This window comes from Topomyia yanbarensis, chromosome 3, assembly GCF_030247195.1.
Source record: "Topomyia yanbarensis strain Yona2022 chromosome 3, ASM3024719v1, whole genome shotgun sequence".
NCBI lineage: Eukaryota > Metazoa > Arthropoda > Insecta > Diptera > Culicidae > Topomyia > Topomyia yanbarensis.
Genome location: NC_080672.1, coordinates 252,021,719 through 252,047,504, shown reverse-complemented (window position 1 = coordinate 252,047,504; position 25,786 = coordinate 252,021,719). Strand labels below are relative to the sequence as shown.

Below are 25,786 nucleotides of genomic sequence, written 5' to 3'. Positions count from 1 at the left end.
ACTTGCACATTTCGAAATTAACAATTTTTTTTATTGTACACTGCTTCACTGGTCACTGGACGGCTAACGGTACTCAGAAACAGAAACACAAAAGAAGGGAAAAAATACTGAAACCTCGACGAGGCGGAGAGTATGCAAGATAACCTTGAACGCGGATTAGCACTACTCTTTGTCGCTATACGCTGCACGGGCTGGCAATAAAACACTTGTGTCTCGACCAAGCGCTCGAAAAAGAATGAATATATTAGTACTTAGGGCGGTTAAAAAATCAACATTAACGAAGACTAAGTGCACTATAGCTTAGCTTAGTTTAGTTGACCACCCGTGAGTTTCCCGTGATTGATCAAAGCCTGCTAAAATTGCATATTGAACCAATTGTATACTTGGTAGTAGTACACCATACTCAACGTCCAACTTAAAGAGATTAAGAATATAGTATGATCAATAACGTAGATGGCCACGCCTATGCAGATCAATTTTGGTATGGGAAGGAATGTTATTTTAACACTTGTGACTATTATGACCGAGGAATTCTCTGCATCACCCACACGTGTCACAGGATAGGATTGGTGTTAGTAAGTAGGGAAATGAATCAGGATATATCTTGGTAGATATTGTAATTTTAGATCAAAGTTTTCAGGAGCGCGACCTCCAATAGAAATATGAATGTCGAATAGGCGTTTTAAGAATTATTTTTCCACGGGGTGTGTCATAACAGGATAAAGCCGAGGTAATGATATGATCTTCGCAATATGTAATTCAAAACGAGAAATTTGAACTCCGAATAGCCGGCCATTGAGAGTATTGCTTCTTATTAACATTTCAATGATTACTTCCATAGTTTGCAGTACAAATCAAACGTACAAAAAGTATAAAAGATATCCCAAATGAATATGAACATTCACTGCGAAATGTTAATGACTAGTTCGCATCTCCACTTTCCCTATCAGACATGTTTCCATAATTAGGTTAAATTCTAAATTGCAAACGACATGCGTAATAAATATAATAAACACAACGATAATGGATTTTGATCCATCGGCGGTCCAGAAGAAGAATGGATAGAAGAAGAGAAATACTGGCAAAGACCGACTACCATAAGAGCGGCACAAGCTCGAAAGAGTGACCCAGAGTAATGCACTGGATGATTTTGAAGAAAGGACTAGGAGTGTGATTTTACGAAGTTTTAGCTTGCGATGGCCCTACATTTTCTGACAGGGCGAACTCCTACAGAGTTGAAATGTTTACCACTGTTTAGGAAAGCAAGGGTAGTACAAAGTTAGTGTCAGACCTTCAAGAGACATCAAGAAATCATTTTTGGAGGTATTTGTCAATGTAGATTTGTCGGTAGACGGTTCCAGATTTAATAAACAACTGGCTTAATCTGACACATCTACAGTTCGCTTGCCACACAAAAAAAGCTTTTTATGCAATTCGACAGCTTCATCTCAGGCCAATTCAATAAATTTCCTACATGAAAGTTTTTTTTAGAAACGGTTTTTAAACCAAAACTTTGAAAGTTATACCTTGGCCGGAAGAGCCGGTATATTAATATATGCGATTACTTAGTGTAAAGTTAGACTTCAACATTGTACACAATCGGGAATAGTGAATCAGGAAAGGTGACTATATATCAGTGATTCACTCAATACAGAATAGATAAAGGATATGATGCAAAACCTTAAGGTCCGTTCAGGTTAAGTCTTCGGTACGGAGCAGTACCTAGGAACTCCTAGTATGTTGTTACTCGCCTCTTACGACATGGGAGCAGGTTCCCAGTGGTCCTATTCTTGGCTGGAATAGTGCAAAAAATTTTTAGCCCGCCGGACACAACACACACGGCCTTCGTGATTAAAACAACAAATAAGGGTGAAAAATAATAGGTAAGTGTTTTGGAAAGTTTGTAAGTGTTTTGGAAAAGTAACAGGTAAGTGTTTTGGAAGTTTTTCTGGAATCATTTTTGTTTGGATGAAAACACATATTTTCAAGACGCTCATCACTTTTGCGCGAAATGAGCGTACGGGGCTATTCGGACACCCTGTTCCATCAACCACCGTTCAGCGGCTTGCGGCTACGCCACAATTGCACACGTCGCAGAAAAAAAGGTGCGCCAATCGACAGCTGTGACTAACCAAATAAAGTTTTCGTTTCTCCAATAAATATTCCATAGGTAAGCATAATTACATTGTAAAAAATGGCGGTCTGAATTGCCCTGTAGGAAGGTCCGGATTACCCCTACAATTGTAAAAGGATGAAAAAACGTAGAGTTTTGCACATCGTCGCCTGCCTGCACTGCCATCGAGTGGTGCAAATGAGCTTTTATGACACCAAAATGCAGCTAAGGTTTCAAACTAACAATTAGGACAGATAAATTCTTTCACATCTATCCATCTAAATGGGCGATTTGCTTAGGTTGGCGCGAATAGTCCCAGGTTATATAACGATGGTCATATCGGATAGTCCATGGAATTATAAATATTATATTTTTGTTAATTTTTGATTATAGAGGTTTAAACCTTAGGATCATTCGCCTCTTTATTCGGCTTAGAAAAATCTCTAACTCTATGTGCGGGGTTGGAAATCGAACCCAGGTGAACTGTACACAAGGCAATCGATTTACCAACTACGCTATGCCCACAGATATATTCTTCTTAAATGTCCAGCAATATTTCAGAATTTTCCTTGGAATCACATAAAAGTGATACCAGACTGATCAGTATCTGAATGGAATGCCTAAAAGCTTCGATTCCACGCGTTATACAATTTCTTCTAATATATCCTTAAAAGGGTCCATCCATAAATGACGTAGCATTGACTGAGGGAGGGGGAGTTTTGTATTTTGGGGTAGGGGGTCATGTCATGCTAGGTAGCTTTTTTAAAGAGGAATAGGAGTTGACATGATGTCACGACAATCTTATCTAACTAACATCGTTCTTTATTTTTTATTTTTTTTACGCGGACAAAGGGGAGGGGAGGGTTACCGTCAAGCTACGGGGAGGAAGAGGTGCTAAAAATCACTCAAAAAATGCTACGTCATTTATGGACGTAGCCTAAATATTAAATGTATGTGGTTTCTAAGGCCAATGAACTGAACAAAATTGCTCTGCATCACAAAAAACCTTTATTTTTATGATCTCTACGAAATTTTTATATGTTCTTGCATAATAAGGTAACTAATCATGGAAACATGTTGGCGACACCGCCAAATTGAACGAAATACCATTTATCTTGAATGAATCCACCCAGTAGCTAAAACGTATCACGGTTAAATGTTACCTCGTTTCAATAATAAACTTTGACAGTTCTAAAACGTCATCTAAAATTTTAATACATCCGCCGGCAAGCAATCAAAAAACCCCCAGAGCCGAAGGTTGATTTTGAAGCGCAGCCAGCCAAACAGAAAAATGCGTCAACCTCTCCCACCTCTAATCGGATCCCAGTCAAGGAGTTACTTTTCATCACTGCTAATTAGCAGCATTCAAAATAGTTATATTCTGATCTTGGCATCCGATAGCGCGCTGTTTTAGATCTTTCAGGATGGGGTTTTATTGGGCATTTTATATCTGGTTTCCCCGAAAACCCGACGAGCGGCTAAGGTAGCCCTCGGAGAGAAGAAAGGAACTAATGTATATCACGAAATGTGTATTTGGGTGCCAGCGCCGCCGTCTGGGGTTTTGTTGATTGTTGCTCAACGATGCTGTTAAACAAGCGACGATGTGAAGAAGCGAGACGACCTTTCGAAATGATGTTGAATTTCGATCTGGCTGATGTAGCCAGACCAATGATCGTTTAATATCATTTACGTTCGGCTACCTGTTTGTCGCCGGAGGTCTCAAATTCACACTCACCTATCAACATATGAATTAGTGTATTATGGATATTCGTGTCGATGAACATGTGGATGCTGATTTTTACCATAAGTGTACGGTGATCTTCGTTTTAATAAGGTAAATCAACGTGCGGCATTTTAAAGTTTATACACCAAATTTGTAAGTTATGTTATCTTATCTATATTTTTTTATTGGTGTCATGTAAAAATATAATATTTTGATGAGTTTACCTATTTTGCACTGCTAAGTTTATAGCGAAATATTGTTGGATTGACTGATTTCTGTGATTTTTGGTAACTTATAATCTTATAATCTTATAAGCAGTGCACAATAGGTAAATTATAAGTTGATCTGAAATATTGTAATCAAGGGTGGTTTCAAAGTGGTAAGTACCAAAATTAAACATCGTGAAATCTTTTCATTTCGTGAACTACTATTTGGTAAATTGTGTCATATTTGGAATTACGTTAAAGATAAAACTCATATGCTTTTGGAATGTGGGTATTTCAAGGTGGAACCACATCCAACATATTTCGGCCGCCTGTTTGTATGGGACCTTGCTATATTTCCGATCTATCGTTTTAACAGTACACACTTAAGTTGTGTTACATTTTTTAAATTAGTGTCTAGCAGGTTGCCAAATTGGTCTGACAGCTCCTGACGAAACGAAGACGAAACACAAAAGTCCGATTCAATAAATTTAGTAAAAACTTGCTTGCATACAGTGATTCATTTAGTCTATTTTTACTACACTCATTTAAGACAAAACAGTTTAATTTGAAACGATAAATTTAAATGTCGGACAAATCAAATGAATTTTTGTTGCAATAGGCATTATCGCCCATGTACTCGGTTTCTGTTCAGGAGGAATTCAAATTGCAAAACGTTCATTGGAAGTAACACGTTTTCGATTAACATGTAGTTTCACATTTTGAAATCTGTATTTGTATCCTGACATGTGAATTGTCAACGCCCAGTGCAGATCATCTAGGAAATGCATCCCAGGATGGGGATTTTGATAGCAGGTGTATCACGAGTGTTATCATGTTTTAATTGTTTTGAGCAGTTGGCAATCGAGAATGGGCAATCGCCTAAATGTAGATAATGATGCGACTGTGGAAGAGGTAAATATGATTCATATCCAAGAAAGGTTCACTTCGAAGCTGGCATCTGATTTAGAGCTACTGTGCAACTTTTTATTGAAACTATATTTTGGCGCCCATGGTTTCAAGCTTACATTGAATAATTCATGGAATTGCATTTTACAATGTAACTCAAAAAATCCTATAACTAGTCGCCCACTGGCCACTAGTTATAGGAATTTTTGAAAGGTTTGAACGATTCCTATACCGTTCTTAGACCGACAAGCTCTAGATCGATATATAGAACAAAATAAAACATTTTAATTAAAAAAATGAATACGTAAACACTCAACGGGTTAAATCGTAATCTACGTGTTGAGTTTTCTAATAAATACTGCAAGCAGATGATGACATATGATTGTTAGCAACCTGAAACGTGTCGTTGCAAAATAGATATATAAAAAAGACTTCTCGCTGTACAATTTGACACCTATATAATCGAAGATTTTCAGCTCCTTATGGAGCAAAATAAGCACGGCCGCACTTACCCCAATCACTGATAAATAACTAGTTTTGCATACAGCTATATTTCGAAGCCGTGACGAAGATATGCTTTAACTCTTCCTGCTTCAGACTAGCAGGTAACTGGGCAACCTATCTAAAATAGTTTCTCACTCACCTGTAAAGAGAAGACAAACATGAAAAATAAATAACGTTTTAAGATTACTTTTCGATTCAATAAATTGTTGCGGCGTGCATCTCGATTAGTGTTGGAATAATTCATGATTTGAGCCCGAAAGGTTCAATGTAATGAGGTGACAGGTGCAGTTCTTGGAAGTATGTTTATACTTGCTGGCACTGATCTACTTCTACTAAGTTTTACTAAGAGTGAAATAAAAAACAGGGCAACTTCGACAGTATCGTTATTCTATTATTTCCACACCAACAAAAACTTGTGCTCTCAAATGTGTTTTCAGTTCTTAAATAAGACATATTCGTGTAAAGTCAAAATATAATTGATCACGTGCGTGTGCTTAGCCCATTTAATGTCTGCCACATTTTTCAATAGTATCAATCCATCAAACGCATAGCTCGGCTCAATCATTATCGCCTTTGACATCATTATGTTATCCTTTTTGTTCAACCCTCCTAGATGCAAGAAAACTCAGCGGGATATGTATATTCGTTATATAGGTAGATGTATATTGAAATAAAATTAGCTCGACCATTGTAGCTGATACGATACTAAATAGATTCTCTCGACGTGGTTGATCTCGTTTTGATATGGGTGAGCGCATGCACTTCAAGTGTCAACTGTCAAAACATGTACGGCGGATCTTTTTCACTTCATGTCGTCGGGTGGCGACACCATCGTTGCTTCCACCAACTTCAGCCAAAGTCATCCGAAACATTACGATCGGAACGAAAAGCAGATGAGCAGCTGTCCGGGGTTTGTCCGGATTCTCCTCTTCGATGATGTGTGGGATAAAATCCATCGCACGTTTTTCGAAAGAGACAAATACTATGGCAGAAATATAATTTATTTTATGATACCTTCTGTTTTGAAAACAGTGCAGCGAAACGGCATTAATAGGGTGCATCGCCGTCGCACTTTTCGTGATGGATACGTCTCAATTTTTGTTGTCGGATATATTTCACGCAAGGCACACGTCTTTGTGTATTTTTTATTGCCAGACACCCATACTCGCCCTGGAACGTGTTAAATGGCTTACATCGTTTTCGGGAAGATTTCAATACCTATACGAATTTCAAACAAATTACTGGTGCTCTTTCTTCGTTTATTTTTTTAAAGTCTTAAAACAAGCCGTGTCATATTTTTACCACCGAGATAGATGTTAACCTTATAACATCGTGATGTCAAGGCACACGCATATTTCATTCCACGATCGTTTCCCCCACGTTGTCCTCTTGCGCGCGGTAAAACTACTCACTCTTGTGTCTCCACGGTGCGGCGCATTCAAGCAAAATTAGGGAAACTAGAAAATACGGATTCCCGAAGCACGCGAGTACAACGTGGAAATAATTTATGCGTCAGACGATCGGGCTTGTTTTAGGACATGGAGAACGTTGAAAATAATTAGACGTCTATTTCTGGGCTAAAGATCGACACGTAAATTAGCTGTGTTTGAAAAAAGTGAGCCAAACTTACGGAACTGTCAGCAGCTATTAAACTTATGTTGGATGGGATGACGGTTGTTTTCTTACTGATATGGAGTTTTCCTATATAGCAGGTGTTGCAAATTTGAAAGGCCGTGGAGCGAATAAATAATCGAAACACCCAAATATTGCTGAAATTTAAATCTTCAATTTAATTAAAGGGTTACAACTGTAGAACACGAACAAATAGGCATATTTCAGGATTTTTTCCAGACACAATAAAGAGGTGAATCGAGACCTTCTCAAATAGGATTTATAATACTAGTTATGGGTAATTTTGTCATAATGTACGGTCGCCGCCGTACAGCCTTTTTCCATGGAAATCTCTTTTTGGAAAGGTATTTTTTTCGATACTTTCATTTTTCGCAAAATGGCGCCCTTTTTTAGTAAAAAAACGCTAAAAATGTCATAAAAAACGATACAAAATTGTTGATCAAAAAAATTAACCAATAAAAAATAAAATCCTAAGTACATAGCCAACCATGAAATCCTAGTGTTCATGATTGAGAAAGACACAATTGCACCGCTAGGTGGATTAAACAGGTTTTGTAATTTGAAATTTAATTCAACAACGGTTTCAGAACATGAACATTAGAGTGGCTCGAAAATGACATTTTCAGCACAGCACTTTTTAAGTTCCTTTTGTGGTCCCAAAGGCCTGTGCAAAGTTTGGGAGCGATCGGTTGCTTCCCGGGTTTGCGCATTGCGTTTAAAGTTTGTATGGGATTTTATATGGGGAATTCAATTATTTTGCATTTACGTTAATAAAGATCACTATTTCACTCAATATGAAAAACCAGCTTTATAAAACGATAACCTTGGTTAACAACTTTATCGAAGACGGTAACTAGCTACGAGTTTTCAAGAAATAGTTATAACGATTTTAAAACTTATGGTTCAATCCAAATGCAGAAATTAATTATTTCTTCCAACACTGTCAGTACACCACGACACCGATACTTTAAACTTGAATAAATGAGAATGTATTCATCGCAGAGACTTGGTACCTTTGAATAAAATGTTCAGAATGAATTCCTGAATAACATAGACGTAACCAGAAAATGAAAACAAGAGGGGGTGTGGCTTGTGTACTCCCCAGTTCCCTGTTTAGATAGTTTAGTATAACATAAGAGGTTAACAGGTTTAAACCGCCGATTTAAAAATTAATTTTACGTGTTTGAGTGCTACTATTTAAGGGCTCTACTGTTATCTCATTTAAAATGGTACAGCGGTTTATAAGTTTTACATATTTTAAAACTCTATTTCTTAGCCGTTCAGAGTCAGAATTTTAAAAAAGGCATATCCCAAGATTCCTTGAAGTCTCGGAATTGTTTCTATTGACGTTTTCGTTTGAGAATCTAGGAACGAAAACAGGATAGTTATTTCAAACAAGCGTTTTTTGATGAAATTGAGTTAGGTTCACGCAAAACAGAGGTGATGTTGGCGAACCCTACGCGATTTCCAGACCTGAGTTAGTTTTTGCCGCAAGCAAAAACAACACATAAATTTACTGGTGTAAATTCCAAATATTGTAAATGTTATTTCCCACAACAAAGATTGTAGTATGATTCATATTTGGGTCTATCAAAATATTAAGAAAGTTTAGTTGTTGACATTTACAAGGCGTAATGATTCTTTGTCTTATACAAAACAATCTAAAGAGGGACTGGGGAGTACACATACCCCGCCCCCTTCTTCTTTTCATTTTCTGACTACGTCTATGATATTCAGCAATTCATTGTGAACATTTCATTCAAAGGTACCAAGTCTCAAGTAATTAATTTCCCCATATAAAATCCCATGCAAACTTTGAACGCAATGCGCAAACCCGGGAAGCAACCAATCGCTACCAAATTTTGCATAGGCATTTGGGATTACAAAAGGAACTCAAAAAGTGCTGTGCCCGCTAATTTAAACCATTTTGAAGTTTTCCCATACAACCGCGAGCCACTCTAATAAACATACGTGAGAACAAAAGAGGACATCTGTAAAAAGTACTATTTTGCTGCCGTCGACACATCATACTGCGTGCGAGACAAACAAAATCAATCATTATATTTGGGGCATAGTTCCTTACCTATTGATTTATTTTCATGAAGGTTTTGCTGACGATGTGTAAAAATAGCCTTTTTCAGAGATTGCCGGCTTTCGAGGTTTTCTCAGTTGAACTTTAATACCAAATGGTACGTTATACGAATTACAATCGCACCATATTTAGCTATTTACTGGAGGGCCTAGTAAGTAGCTCACCTGGGTTCAATTCTCAATTCTCGCACATAGAGTTAGAAATTGTTCTAGTCCGAAAATAGGATGAGGATAGGCTCTATAATCAAGATAAAAAATTAAGGTTCTTCCTTGCCGAAGTTTTCAGGGAGAACATTTGCAAAAGTACCTCAATCCTAGTGCGGGGCTTAAAATTTTCAGACTGGTTATACATTGTAATATATTTAATTATTTATAATTATGGGTAGTATCACAATCACACTGTTTTAAAGCGCAAAAAAATGGACGCAATATATTTTCACTTTTCAAAAGCATTCGATAAAGTACCTCAAAACATTACTCTTATGAAATGACTGGCTAGTTGGTTGCAATCCTATCTATCTAGTTGAAGTGCTTTCGTTAGAATAGGTCCCTCGAAGAAATCACCTGGTGCCGTTAATTTTCCTTTTCTTCATAAACGACCTCTGTACCTGTATCAATTCTAAAAAAGTATCCTACGGTGTTGATTTGTATTTTTGTTCTATTGCTTCTGGACTTCACTCTGCTGCGCTTTAAGATGACATAGTCTTCTGTCTGTACGCCACGCCCATACAATGTAAATAGTGGCCAAAAAATGATGATATGGGAACCTAGCTATTGCATATATACTTGATTTATGGTGATAAGAAATTGCATTAATGCAAGTAAGCTTATAAACATTTTTGGGAAAAAAAATGCAGTGCGAAATCTTGGATGAGATCTCCCATGGAACGAGCTTTGGTTTAATCAACACAAACACTTTTATACATTGGCCCTAGTAAAAATTCCACAAAAACTAGTTCAAATTCGTGAATGTTGATTTCTAGTTTATATTTTTCTATCGCTTCGCGCGGCAACGACCCATATGTTGAATAGCAATATTGACTGCCCATTCTTGCTTGGGTCAATGTGTGTGTACTTTCTCGAACTTTAAGGAACCGTCCTCTGTTATGGATACCTAGACACCGTACTGTTTATGAGCAGAAAAATCCTGTGGATAGATCTTGCTGAAAATTCAATGCTATGTCATATCTTTTCGATTTTAATGTATGTAGCAAAAATTGTATTACATCAAAGTTAAAATTTTTTGATAGTATATTCTTCAGTGACAAAAACCAGGAACGATTTGTAAGAAAAATCAATCATTGCTGGAGTTATGTCTCTTGCCCCCAAACCAATTTTGAATAAGGTTTGCGATGACCACAATGGAAGTCTAGTTTTTTCCATCCCAAATCAATGTTTTGAGCACTAAAAATATTATTACAAGATTCCCATCTGTAGAAAAAATATGGAATCAATTAAATGTCGCTCGAAACTAGAATAGGAGTATATTCTTGCTCTCTGACAGTTGGTGGGAGAAAATCAAGTCATTTTTTGCTGGGACATTGTGGTCATCAGGTCATTGTGGATTTTTTGGGAATGGAAAAGACAATGCGTTAGCAGGGTCTTCTACTGATTTTTTTGAAGAGACCTATTCTGTTCAGTCTTACCGAGTGTCCTCAAAGTGGACTTGAAAAAGTGGGAGTAACATAACTGGATTGCGACGATCAATTTAATTTATTTCATCCAATGATAAAACTGAAACTTTTTAGGCCAAATAAAAACTAGAACTTATTAGACTAAACAAAACACTGCTATGCATCATAACAGGAAGTCTTATCATGAACTGTTTATGAAGATTGGTAAACCTACAAATCATACCTATTGCGTATGATGATCTGAAAGTGAAATATCAGAGCATCTGCTCTGAAAATTCAGTGAATTGATGCAATGAAATCTGAGTCCTTGGTTAAGGAACGCTGAAGTCTTTTGATATTTATACTGCGAATCCCAAATCGGCAATATACATCATACGAAGCACCGTGCTTAACTGGGAAGAGTAAAACAAAGCCTTGGTTCTACATTGTCTTCGAAAAAAGATATTCAGTCCAGCTTGAATTAACACAAGCCAAACGTTAGTTATATTTTCAAAAACACATTTTTCCTATTCTAATTATTTCAAGCATCAAACATTTCGTTGCTGATCATTTACTATATTTGAACTGTGTATATCTGCACTTATAGAATGGAACAAATGGGACACAAACTTTCAGCTCCTGCTTATAAATGCAAAGTACGCAAGTTCAAGTACGCAACACATAGATATTTGTCGTAAGTCATTATAAAGATACATCAGAACGAAAAATATTGACAGCGCAATAAACGAATAAAATATACATTGAAAAAAAAAATATCCGGATCAAAACCATCTGGTGTTTTTAGTATAGTTGACTAAAGACAATAAATCGATGATGAAGTGGTTTTGAGAAATATTGTTCTTTCTTACATTCTGCACCTCGATAGACTTTGAAAATAGATGAACAATAATACTATTAAGAATGCATCAGAGTCAAAGACATACGATTTTTATTTGTACATTTAAATGCTATTCTATCGCCGATCAAGAAAGCCTGCACACACAACGTTCAAACTATAGAACATCCCCCAGCTGCGATTATAATGAAGTCATTTGCTAACGTTTAAACGCTCAGTGAAATACCCATGCTTTAGTAACAACGCCTCGACCGTGTAACTATGAGAGAAACATGTGTACAACTATCTGTAATACACCACCGGTTGAACCAAACTCGCGACACAGCATCGTGTTTCTATTTGGTGTCCCTGATATCTCTATCACATGTTAATATTTTGTAACTACTAGTCGCTGCTGTTACTGTTTTTTTTATAATCATTCGCTAGGAGCTCCCGGAAGACAAAGTGCAAGAGCGAACAAAAAATCGAAACCAACAAACTAATTACTCATTTTTGATGACACCGCAAGCCTTAAATCATCGCCCGAATCTGGCAGTTCGAGGCGTGCCCCTTTTTTCTGGACCACACATCGAAATCCATTTTTTACAACACGTTGTGTCTCTCTATGTTTCCATGGCTAGCGTTTCTTGCCGACCAACCCAGAATGTTAGCAGATGATGACTAAATTTCGTGTCATCAAGTGTGATGGATCATAAACTGCCAAAATGTGGTAATAACTGTTTCCCCTTGTCCCCACCAGGACGGAGGGAATGCGCACGTTTTTTGCATCCAGCTTGCAAAACTTATTTTAATTAATCGTTTTGGATGCACTTGTATAATGGGGTCACCGAGAGAAACCATTCTACGCTCTTTTCCTACTTTCTGATCTTGCTAAATAGGAACATTAACAATGCAAAGCTTTAGAATAAGTTCGTCTACTTTTGAATAAAGTTGTATGGGTAGCTAAGAAGGTGTAAATCAAGTTTTATCACCCTACATGTCAGAGCATGTATCTTAGACTCATTTATCTAAAATTGTTTGACATATAGATAATTTTATGGTGTAGCGTGTCTAAACAGAATATTCCCATAACGGCCGAGCTCTGGATTGTCAGCCAGTCATACGGCAGTGGCGCTCAAGACAACGGAACCGCGCGAGATCTCGACACGGAGGAGGTTTATTAGCTGGTGCTTTTATGTGGTTTACGAGCTTACCATCCAGAACCTGCGAGAAAAGAAGATCTGCCCTGACTGACTCTTAGACCTCGTCCCAAATCTCGCACAGTTGCCGTCGAGGGGGAAGAGAACGTGTGTCACCGCAGCACCCAGAGATATGTAAAACAATAAATTTTGTTATAACGCATTTTTAAGGCATGCCTGCTTGGCGCTTGTGTTGGAGGTTTTTTTATTGTAATTTATGGCACTCTTTGTTTTGACGGTTGTTTACGATTTCTGTGCCTTTTTTACAATTACCACGGATTTTCCTAGGGGGAAGTTAATTAGCCAGTACTTGCAGGAATTTTGCCTTCTCGTGATCCGAGCAATAATGAATGAAAGATCTGATTCACAGGAGAGAAATAATAATTGAACTTTTTTTCAACGAGAAAAAACTAATAATTATTTAAACCTGGTAATTGATCTAATCGATTCAACATTATTTTAAAATTTTCTTCACATCGAATACATGCCAATTCTAAACGGATAATTTTTAAATTCTATTTCTCAGAATTATTTATGTTTTCGAGCCGATGGAGAAATAGATAACGTGGAAAAAAGTTCCTCGTGAGCTAAGTGTTAGACAGGCCAATTCTAAGCACTAAGTTGCACAATGCGTATTTTAATTTTAATTTATTTAAAAAAATTTCTTTATTTGCTTTTTGAGGGATTCCTTGAGAAAGTAACTGACTATAAAATATGGCAATTGCCGATTCGAACAAAACTGTGTAAAAGTTCTCGACAAAAATTGCCTTTTGTGAACTTTGGCACATTTTTGCCTTTCTCATATAAAGGTTATGCAATCACTCTAAAAACCGTGAACCTAATCCCAGCCCGGAGGGCTGAGTGTCATATGCCATTCGCTCCGTTCGTCGAGATCGGAAAATGTCTGTGTGTGTATGTAAGTGTATGTGTGTGTATGTATGTGTATGTGTATGTGGAAAAAATGTCACCTCTGTTTCTCAGAGATGGATGGACCGATTTGCACAAACTTAGTACAAATGAAAGGTACAACCTTCCCATCGGCTGCTATTGAATTTTTTATTGATTGGACTTCCGGTTCCGGAGTTACGGGTTGAAGAGTGCGACCACATAGCAAATTCCCATATAAACTGAAATGAAAAATTCTCAAAGGGGGGGGGGGTCAGTAAGGGAAAATTTCAAAATCGAATTTGCATTTTTGATGCCAAATGACTTTAAAATACATGAAACGTTGAGATTTGATAAAATTTCGAAAAAAAAATTTGACGAAAATTGCCTTTTTTGGATTTTGGAACAGTTTTTGTTTTTCTCATATAGAAAGGTTATGCAATCACTCTAAAAATCGTGAACCTAACCCCGGCCAATTTTTTTTGACCTATAAAGGTTTATCGTACTGAATATGTAATATACATTTCCATCATTGTATTGAACATAACCAGTCCTTTTAGTAAATGTCTGAACACAATGAATTTGATGTACCCACTTTAGTATGAATTTGTTGTATCTATATGAATAGAGTTTTCTTTGGGATTTGATGTGGGAAGTACTGAGGTCCGTTTGAACTTTTGAAATCCGGTTAGCTCTTTAAGGATAGAACCGGAAAACCTCTTTCCATTTCGAGAAATGATTTTTAGCTTGATTGTTACTGTCAGTAGAATTGTAGTACTGACCATGAAATTGCCGAAATTCACTGAAAATTCGGCAAGCAGAAAATATAACGTGTAATAAGTGTTCCGATTTTACAAAGGATACAAAGCTTTGTGCTGTGTTTGGTCTTTTCAAATGCCAAAGATGCGTCATCAAATTTCTTTTTTATATATCAAATGCAAAATGATGAATAAAAATTAATATGCAAATTTAAATAAACAGGCATTTAACGTATGCAGCTGAAATCAGCATCAAACAAGCACCTGTTTTTATTTTCGTAGAGATTTGGAAAAAGCAATGAAGTTTAAATTGCTGGCAAAATATATCATGTTTAGAAAGTCGATGTGTGCGATAAAAGAAAACTTTTTATTTTTATTAACCAAACCATTTATAAACCACGTAGACTAAAATTTCCCACTTGTTGATCCAACCCTCCCCCCTTTCCCTCGTAGACTTAAGTTTTCGGAGGTATATATAATAGAACCAGCACATAGTTGCGCCGGGTCAACACGTAAAGTTTGACGCGCGTTAAAAAATTTTGAAATAAGTCTGAATGATTGCACGAGAAATTTCAAACTGATTAACTCAAGTAAACACTTTTTTGTACAAGTTTAATTACACTCTTGCTTGAACTACCAAAATAATAAATAAAAATTAAAAAGATCAACTTCAGACCCCCCGTGAAAGTAATCATAATTTACCATCCTTTCTTTATTTACGGTTTTTCAGAACTTGTACCATTACAATTCTATTCTAGTAGAATCCTTTACATCCTGCAAAAACTCTCGGTGGAAAATCCGGTGCATTCCTTTCACTAATAAATAAAATTAATTACTCAGTTTCCCTTCATTTGTAGCACTAGATCACACCATAAATTAATTTGCATTTCCCACTACGTACAAACTGCCGCGGAAGCTGGGGAGGAAATCACATCTCCACTCGCTAGACACTCAAACACTCTTCTTTCATCGGTCTAGAGTGTATGCAAAAGCATTCCCCTTCCTAAACAACCGAACCGAGCAATATGAACTGAAAAGCCATATGCCTAATTAAAACGAATGTATGATGCTTTTCGGGGATAGACACCCAGAGGATATAAAAATAAAAGATTTTCTTGGTAATTATTCCTAATTAAATGCGGACCACATTTTTCGACGAATAACTCTTCTGGCCAAGTGAGAAGAAGAAAAGAAAAGAAAAAATACAACCGCAAGGGCAGTCTTCTAATCAAGCAATTTTTCTCCTCAATGCTAATTAATAGTACATTCTGTTCGCAAATTGGTAGTGGCATCCCACCGCACAAGGCCAGAACGCGTGTTATATTTCGCGGAAAATTCGTACACTTTTCACTTCTAGAGATTGCAGCTCGTCCCTCGGAGTAAACGAGTTGACGGAGAAACAAATCCATCATCCTCTTCGGAGACGCAAACTAGATGACATCGTCGTTATACGTTTTGTTTGCAATTAAATTGCCCGGTAAAACATCATCATCTCATCTCTCATTTAACGCGGAACAATCTTGCTTTCCCTTTTCCAAGAAAATATGTTCACAGTCTGCTATCTGTTTTCCGAGACTGCAAGAGTATGATGTGTGTGTATATGTATGACAAATGGTCCGAAACAGTGGTATTAATCAGTACGAAATTATGCGGAAATTTTTGTGGGGGAATTTTCACGCTGAATACAACCAAATCAGTAAGATGTTTGTTATCTATTGGCGTCTCTGATATCTTTTGCTGGTACCTACTAACTTCTTATTGGATGGAATTGAGGTTCAGTATGTATGATAATGTTTAGTGCAAATAATAATAATTGACATTGTACATAAAACTCAGTAAGTGGCATTATGTTTCGAAAGATTTTCCTCCTGAAAATTCAAATTTTAAATTTTGAAGACATTTATGCAGATAAGAATTTTTTTACCTGAAACTAATCAAATCGATTAATTTGCTATTAAAATCATTATGTTTGAAAATAAGTGCCAATTTGATTTGGCATCTTGACGGCGCCGGTGGCTGAGTGGTAAGCGTGACCGCCACTCATTCCAGTTGGTCTGGGTTCAATCCCAAACGAGGTCGTTGAGATTTTTCTGAGGTGGAAAAATCTGTAGTCACGTCTTCCTTCGAAAGGGAAGTAAAGCCGTTGATCCCCGATCCACGAGTTGATGGATCGATATCTAGTCCAAATAATGTAGTCACCTCTCTGGCGTCGATCATGAAGAAGTAGAATCCAACTTCTACACCTACTAACAAATATCCTCCTCCCATGATACTTGTGGAGTTGGAAATCAGTGTTTCACTTTTGATATTTGTTCAACTGTTTGTTACATGTGTTTGATAGCTGCACTCCAACTCCATTGCGTTGATTACAGCGCCACCTACAAACATTTTATTTGACCTAAAACGGGTCTGAAATGACTAAATATGGAAGGCGCCAAATAAATTCTAACACAATTCTGCCGCAACGCCTCTTATGTATACCCTGTATACTGGAAAACTGCGATGAAATAACTTGAAAACGTAAAGGAATTTTTCAAATAAATGCGATCCCGAGATAATCGAGCTTAACGCAGGTTGCAGCGAGGTGACAGTTTCAAAACAGTGGTCGGAAATGTGTAGGTATCAAAACTACATAATATTGACGAATACTATATGTTAAAATACTTATTAGGGACCATTCATAAATTACGTAACGAAAAAATTGCCCAAAATTGACTCCCCCTCCCCCCATGTAACAAATTGTCACAAATTTCTTTATCCCCCCTCCCCTATTACGTAACAAATTCCTTGAAATTTTTTTTTCTTCGGTGAAAACATGTTACGTAACGATCTAGCTTACTCCCCCTCCCCCCTATGTCACAATATGTAACAACTTGTCGAAATCCCCCCCCTAAAAGCGTTACGTAATTTATGAATGGTCCCTTTGTTTCAAAGTTATTGAAGATTTTTACATTTTTTACACCAACTTCAACTACTTATAAGAAAGAATGGTGCAAACCAAAATGAACGAACAGGCACTTTTTTAACTCTCTTAACTATGCACAGTAAAGCTAAGAAGGTTTGGTGCGTGGCACTCTAGAACCCTATGAATAGGGTTAGCTTACTTTATCATGTTTTTGACTTTTTCCATACAAAAATCAGCAAAAAATGGCGGCGCGAGGTGTTTTACCACTCGGGGCCAAAAATTAAATCTATTACCCCTTTTATAACAAATTTTCAAAATAATTCGATTATTTCCCATTTATATATATATATATATATATATATATATATATATATATATATATATATATATATATATATATATATATATATATATATATATATATATATATATATATATATATATATATATATATATATATATATATATATATATATATATATATATATATATATATATATATATATATATATATATATATATATATATATATATATATATATATATATATATATATATATAAATATATGAATCAAATATGAGTATAAGTATAAGAAATGGTCTGAATAAAAATGAACTTTTTCACATTTTATTGTTAATATTTTGTCAATAATATTCATTGAAAAGCCTACACTTGTTTATATATTATTAAATTTTGAAGTTGTATCTTTCTTGCTATCGCTTCATGAAAAAGTTTAATCCCTTTTTGTCTGCATGATTATTGAAAAATGAATTTGGAAGCCGCATTGTTTACATATTTACGGGTAATTGTTTCACATCACAAACACATTCTGGATAAAATCAGTAAAACTTACCTGAAATTGATTTCTTTGAATTTGTCTAGAATTGATATACCTTAGCAAACAAAAGAAAAAGTAGGAAAAAATTCACTCAGCGGACCCCGCGGATCAAATAAACAGGGGCTGTTTTCTTTGTTTTTTTGAGTCCGCAAGTAGTATTCCCGGAATAAATCCAGAATTTGTCTCTGGGTAAACATTTGGTCCGTCGTTGATCATCATTCTCGAAATCCGCCGACAAAGCTTCAGCCAACAAGCGCAGCCTCCTCAACAGAACAAGAGACACTACCTTGTAGGCGACATAGAGGATCGTTATGCCTCGGAAGATATTATGTTCGAGTTTGTAGCCCTTCTTGAAGATAAGATATATGAGGCCATTTAACCAATCCGAAAGCATTTTTTCTTCCACGCAGATAATTCCAATCACGAAGTGGATTGCTTCTCACAGCCGATCACTTTGTAGTCTTTTAGATGTTTACCCTGGACTCCACCCTTCCAAACGCCCTTATCGTTTTCAAGCTCTCGGATAACCTTCCGTCTAGAAATCAGTGAACAAAAAAAAATCACTCATTCAAAAAAAAAATCCTTCGGTCGAGTAACGTACACTACCGTACGAAATTAGATGCTGGATGAACGTACCCGCAATTTACAAAGTAAACTTTTAGAGTTAGAGACATTTAAACAGACAAGTTGTTTACAGAAGAAGTTCAATAACCTTGTAATATTTGAGATTTGATAGTTTGTGTAGAACGATTTTTTCCCCAAATATGATTCTCTATCACCCCTCGGGAGATTCTCAATCATAAGCCAAACACCCTGTATATGATTGAGCTCCCTGGTTCGATCCCAGCAAATTAGTCTGCTTACTCCCACTACTTCAAGTGCGTTCGGAAACTCATCTCAGTTGAATCTTTTGAGACTGATCAATATGTACATAGATGTGTTCGATCGCATCCGTCGTCCCGATCCTCTTCTTTTTTAATCGCTCAAAATAATATAAATTCAAGCGTTTCATCCGCACTTGATTTTTATCGTGATTAATGAAACTTGAACAATTACTAAAAAATGAAATAGAAATTTATTGAGTGCCGCCCCCAGATTTTACGGCTCGGAACGGTTGCCCCCTTCACCCCCCCCCCCCTTAACGACGCCACTGGGTTTCGCATATCACATGAGGTGAGCCACTGCGTGTTTTGATGATGGAAGATTGTGAATTCAAATTGTAGCACTTCCATCTTGATGTAATTTTGAGAAAATTTAGAAAGGGCCAATTCCGCGAAGATCGCAAAATACACGAAAATCACGCGACCCGTGCAAACTGCATTTGGATATGGCAATGAAATTGAATATAATAATGAAAAAAGTGTGTTATATTTTGTTCCCAGAAAGTTTGAAAATGATCCGTTGAATTAGTTAATTTTGACGAACCATTTGGCTGTACGCACACGAGGCGCCAGGACACACGCCACAAAAATATTTGCAGTAACTGCGTTGGAATAGGTAGAATAAAATTCACAGTGAATATTTTTTGTGGCGTGTGTCCTGTCGCCTCGTGAGCCAACAGCTTTTGTTGTGATGTAATTTGATTCAGTATATGTACCCTTTATTTCTCTGAACTTTGCGTAGACGAATCTCCAGTATTTCCAACCAACCTTATTTTTTTAGAGGACGGGTATGGCGTAGTTGGTTAATCGATTGCCTTGTACGTGTAGCTCACCTGAGTTCGATTCCTAACCAAGCACATAGGGTTAGAAATTTTTCTAAAGAGATTTTTCTAACCCGAAAAAATGACTATAATGTTAAAACCTCTATAATAAAAAAAACTTTATTTTTCGCATTAAACATACGTCGTTACATTAATTGCTGATTATGTGTACGATTTGAATTCAAGAATGCGGATCGATATTCCATCGAATCCGGGATGCCACCGATATATCTTTTTTTTTATCAAATAGATACTCTATATTTAGTTGGTCGTATCATTTCCTTGCTACTAGTGTTTATTTGAAGAAAATATTTATAGAGAAAGTTTTGATACTATCAGTATTTTTTGATTACCCGATCATCAAGCACTATTTGAGAAGTCTGACAAAAAACACTGTTGTTTACCAATTCCTAGATGCGAATTTCAAGAGTTTTTTTTCTATAACAGTGGTGTTTGTCTATATCGAGTATAACGGAATATTTCACTGGATTTGCATAAGGTCGTACAATTTTCTAAGTTTTTCAATCAAAGTTATCGAAGAAACACGAGAAACCCACGGATAATTGTTTCCGCTGCAGTTGTTTGTTTATTTGTAATGAATCCAACGCCTCGTTACTAAACCGATACCAGTTTATCGCTGGGACAACCGACGCCGATGCTTGCCCAATCAGCAACGCCTAAAACAAGGAGAAAACAGGCAGCTAACTTCCTTGTCACAGCCAGCAGATAAAAAGGTGAATATTTATTATTTACATATTTATCAATTCTCGGTAGCCGTGTTTTAAGTGGCAGATAACTACCGAAGAAATTGAATTTCTGACAGCCAAAGCAGAAATCGGTAAATTATATCTTGGCATGGTCACTCTGCGTTTCCCGGTCCAGGGCCTATGCTCGGTTGAGGTATGCAGTAGTTGCGCGGAACATAATCTTCCATCCCATATCGTCAGCCAGGGCGGGGCGATTTGAAGGCAGAGAGAAAGGCACGCACGCTTGCATGCTCAGCTCATCTCGCGATACGTTATTGTGTGTTATTGAAACCAAGTCCCCCAGAGGCCCTTTTCCGATCGATTCAGGAGCGACTGCGCTAACTGTGGCCCTGGTGGTCATCGTAAAGTATCGCCAAGTCAACGGTTCACCATCACCACCGGAGGAGTAAAAAAATAATTATGATTTGTCTGCCAATAACTTGGAAGGGCATAAACGCAAGATATGAGTGTATAAATAACATATGTAAAGATATATTTCTTTCAAATTGAAATACAAACAATTACAAGTTTTAAATCGATTTTCTTTAATTAAGTCTCTGCTATCTTGCGGACAGGTCCGATTTACATTGATGAAAAATGTGCATCTCTGCTTGCACACCTTGGTGGAAGCCCCATTTGCATTGGTTTTGAGGCGTTGAAACCTTGTTTGTACTGATGATGTTGCCGGTAATTTCGCGATATTCTTCACTATGGGTATTTTCACATTGATTGAGGGTAATGTTGACTTGTGGAAAATGGTTACGGTGTGTTTTTGGTGTATTGTTTTTTTTGTTACGATATACCCTGAGCGTACTGAAAAATTAACCCGCTTTTTTCTCGAAATCCCTTTTTTCAGTCGGACATGTAATTCGAACAAATGATTTTTGATCATCTGAAATTTTCACAGCATATTTAAAAATGCTTTTCCAGCGACGTAAGTAATTTTTTAATGTTTTTTGTCTGTGCAAATATTTTTAATAATCAATTTTGTGTTGATTTTTAGCACATTTTCAACCTTTTCCTACTAAAAAGTAAGTGTGCCATTTTGCAAAAAATCCAAATATCGAAAAACGTACGTCGCTTGCTATCGTTCTAAGGAATCGAAAAATACTTTGGTTTATGGTAGATAAAAAATGACGGGAGATAGATTTCGGCCATGAACATTTTCCAAAAAAACTTGCCGGCGAGAGAATGCTGCACAGCGGTCATCTAGCGATAAAATTACTTGAAAACATCACTTTTTGTATATCACAACTAGTATTATAAATCCCATTTTGAAGGATCTCGACTCATCTCTTCATTGAGTCAGGAAGAATTTTCAAAAAATTCCTATTTTTCGTACACGTACGACGCTGGAGGGATCAAAACTAAGCATCAGAATTTCCGGCAAGCCACCCGACTCAAATGGTATATTATACAATTTTGATCTTGTATACAGTATTGCATGTGTTAATGTTTTCAAATAAATAAATAGTGATAATCGGAACTTAATTTAGAGGAATGGTTTATTACAAAAATCGAATAGCAGTGGTGATCAGAGCTGCAAATTTTCAAGGGATTGTTTTGAACTTGAAGGGGGAACAAATTTCAAATCATGCCGTAATATATTTAATTCGCAATTGTTTGTTTGCATCATTCATTCAAACAGGCGAGCTGCTCAATAATTTTCCATTCAGTTTCAATTTTATTGACCCTGTGAATGTTTCTCTACTGGGGTATTGGCTAGGTTTTTCAAGCAAAACTACTCTGAACATACTTATTACTGTTCATGTAAGCTTGAAAACGCAAAATGTTAACATTTAACCTAAATTGGCCTCTAGAGAGCAGACGACAACTTTGTTTGGTGAATGTAAAAGCATCAAATTGAAATGAAGATGTACGGTTTAGCCATGCAAATCCCGCCAACATGAAAGTGAATGATTAAGGGAGGCTTTGAATTTGAATCATGGTTGGGTTGAATTGAACTGAAAGTTGGCATTTGAAAATGAAAATTTGCATCACTGGTGGTGATCCTTTGACAACCTTTGGCCTTAGCAGAAGGGTGGATTCCAGTTCAGTTCTGCCGTGATATGTGGTGCACTAGATTCGCTGAAATTATCGATGATAATCCATCATTTGAAGCTCCAATTATAAAACAGTGGCGCTGAATTATAATTTAGGTCCCGCATCATTAAATGCTGAATCGCCATCAACTATTTTGAAAGAAGTTTCTTGTTTACAACATACATAATCAAGACATTTAACTGTTAACTGGACGAAAATACCTTACCCAAAATATCAGCAACAATTACTGGCTCATGCATATTTTAAGCATACCAGGTACTCTGCGAGGATTTTCTAGGTGAACAGATCTGAGTTTATAATCCCATTTTCCGATACGATAAAGGCATAAATCCACCAAAAAGTTTGTCCTAGCTAAACTTTTTGATAAACATGCTGACAGTAATTATTTTATGGTAAGCATTTATAGCAATATGTACCAACTGTCAAGCCATTCCGAAATTAGAGTCGGAATGCTACCTGATTTCCTCCAGAATTCCGGCTGAAATAAGAATCTGTATTCTCGGGAAAACAGCAGGATTTTGCGTATTATTTACTTTATTTATACGATGTTACATCAATTACAATTTTCTACAATTTGATATCATCTGATCTGATCTTGCTGCATATGCTCAACCCACCTAGTCCGCTGTGCTCCTCGTCGTCTTGTACCTGCCGGATTTGAGCAGAACATAATTTTAGTAGGGTTGTTGTCTGGCATTCTCGCAACGTGCCCTGCCCATCGTATCCTTCCGGCTTTGGCCACCTTCTCGATACTTGGTTCGCCGTAGAGCCTGGCGAGCTCGTGGTTCATCCTTCGACTCCACACACCGTTCTCCTGCACTCCGCCAAAGATAGTCCTAAGCACAAGGCGCTGGAAGACTCCTAGTGCTTGCAGATCCTCCTCGAGCCTCCTCCACTACATCGAATACATCCCCTTCGATCGTAACACTGCTTCCTAGGGGGGATCTTTCCCGTTCGGTCCCTCCTATCAGCATGTACTTTGAATTTCGACTGCTTTGATAGAAATGTATGTTTTTGGAGAGGTATTATTATAGTATACGCTCACAAAAAATCAAAATTTCATTTGGGGTGAACTGCTCAGAAACGTATTTTTCTCTGTAATTATAAATATGCATCTTGCACATAAACGTAAAGTTACACTTTTTTCGCTGTGTAGTTTTTTCGTAATATATTGCTTTGGAGCCATTTCACGATTTAATTTAGAGGAAACCAAATTTTTCAGACGTGAAAGTTTGGATATGAAGTTACAAACAGATACATTTTTGAGAAGGATTCCAGCGCCCTAGCAAATTTAAAATGAGGAAAAACAAAAATCAAATGAAATCTTACTATTTTGATTAAGATTGCATCAGCACATAGCGACAAAAATGATAAAATTGCATCTAACGCCGCAAAACATCAATTGACCGATAGCGACATATTGCAGTGGAGATTTCCACATTAGTTATTTATTTGTTTCTGTAAGTTTCATAGAAAAAAACACAGGTCACACATGTCATAATTGCCTTTGACTTTGTGCTACACCAATAATGATATGGACCTACACCCAAGTTTTAGCGTGTTACTATGTGCGAATGGAATAAAACAACACCAACATCTGTCGATCTACTTTTTTTAACTCTTTTACTGAGCAAACTTTAGACAATCTTCTACTCTGTATGTCACGTAATCACACATAGCTCGCATTATTGAAAAGAATGTCGAAAGAACAAAATAACAGGATTGTCTCCTGCAGGCACTATCTCGAGCTTTTCCTAAGAATTAACATGGTATTCGAAGGATTAGAAGAAATCTTACATTTCTCGATTTGGGTATGTGATAACCAAAGATGCTGGTACGACATTAATGTGATTTCGTCCTGTTTGGACAATAAAATCAAGAATGTCAGATGCATAGATGTCCATACATTATCCGTTGCTCAAAGCAAGAAATTATTATCATTATTATCATTCGTCAGCGCGAGCTGCCCCACTTGACTACTGACCTCCGTCTGGCATATGCTTGCCCTGAAGGTAAATACATTCCAGTTGTAGTTTCCACTCCTAATGAGGTGCAGAAGGCAGATATCGTATTGTGAATGGTAAAATGTAGCATCACTCTTCAAGTTGTGCTCGATGTGTACTCTGATAGCGAAGTAGGTAGATGAATCAAGAAAGCGACCTAAACTTTCAAAATTGATACAAAAAAAAAAAGATCACACAGTGGCCTGGTGAATGATCTGATTATAAGTTTTTCTAAAACGGAAAGGTTGATGCATTTTGACCGTTCCGAAGAATCCCTAATGAGTTTATTTTTATGTACTTTATGATTTTCGCACGCAAACTGCAACAAAGTTTTGCAGCTTGATGTTTGTGTGGATAAATCAAATACAACATAACAGTGATCTGACTGGCCCTGAAGGTCTGAAATTCATTAGCACTAATGAGCTACTTCCCAATTAGGCACGCAATCTGAAATACAGGTATTTTGTCCAGAAAAAAATCACTTTCTCATTTACCGTTTTCGACGAGAATGTGAATAAGGTTGATCGTTTTATTTGCGTTAGTGAATTACAAATATGATTTAAAATTTGGACATGCTGTTCTGTTTTTTTTCGAAAAAAATGTCCTTCCAACACTAGTCCATTATCATGTTGAAACCAGAATGTAGAAATGCAAAAATATCTTCAAAACTTTAGGCCCTGAAGGCCTTCTCCAACTACCCCTGGTGCTGACCGCGTCAATTAACGCGCAACCCTTGAAAGCGAGAGTCTGTGTCCGAGCCGTAAGTTACGGTAGGGGGAGCTACTTTTGGGGGACAACCGGACGTATGATGGTTTTGCATGAAATGAAACCTGAACCGGTTGACCATCATGAGCCACCGGGGAGCAGTTGAAAAACATCCTCCATGTTACGGAAAACCCTAGCGCATCCCATCTTGCCCCTTTGCCTTGTCGTACTCATAGACCACGGTGCCCAGGGAACACACCACTAAAATGCGAGCAGACACCGTCACACACAGGTGCCTTGGTCCAGGTTCCGGAGGGTAGACCGGAATTGAATGAGCTTGCAGTCACTATGCTTAGA

The 25,786-nt window shown here is 37.0% G+C and overlaps 1 protein-coding gene across 2 annotated transcripts in view; it reads right to left on the bottom strand.

Annotated features, from left to right (window-relative positions):
• Window positions 1–25,786, bottom strand: part of LOC131687743 (uncharacterized) — a 261,534-nt gene that overhangs the window by 69,198 nt on the left and 166,550 nt on the right. Inside the window, exon 5 of one of the 2 annotated variants that reach the window (XM_058971834.1) lies at window positions 5,620–5,638. The exons of the other annotated variant lie outside the window; for it this stretch is intronic. Within the exon in view, the coding sequence (XP_058827817.1) occupies window positions 5,636–5,638 (3 nt within the window). The 3' untranslated portion in view covers window positions 5,620–5,635. Of the gene's footprint in view, window positions 1–5,619; window positions 5,639–25,786 lie in introns of those variants that run through there. 2 annotated transcript variants of the gene reach the window in all.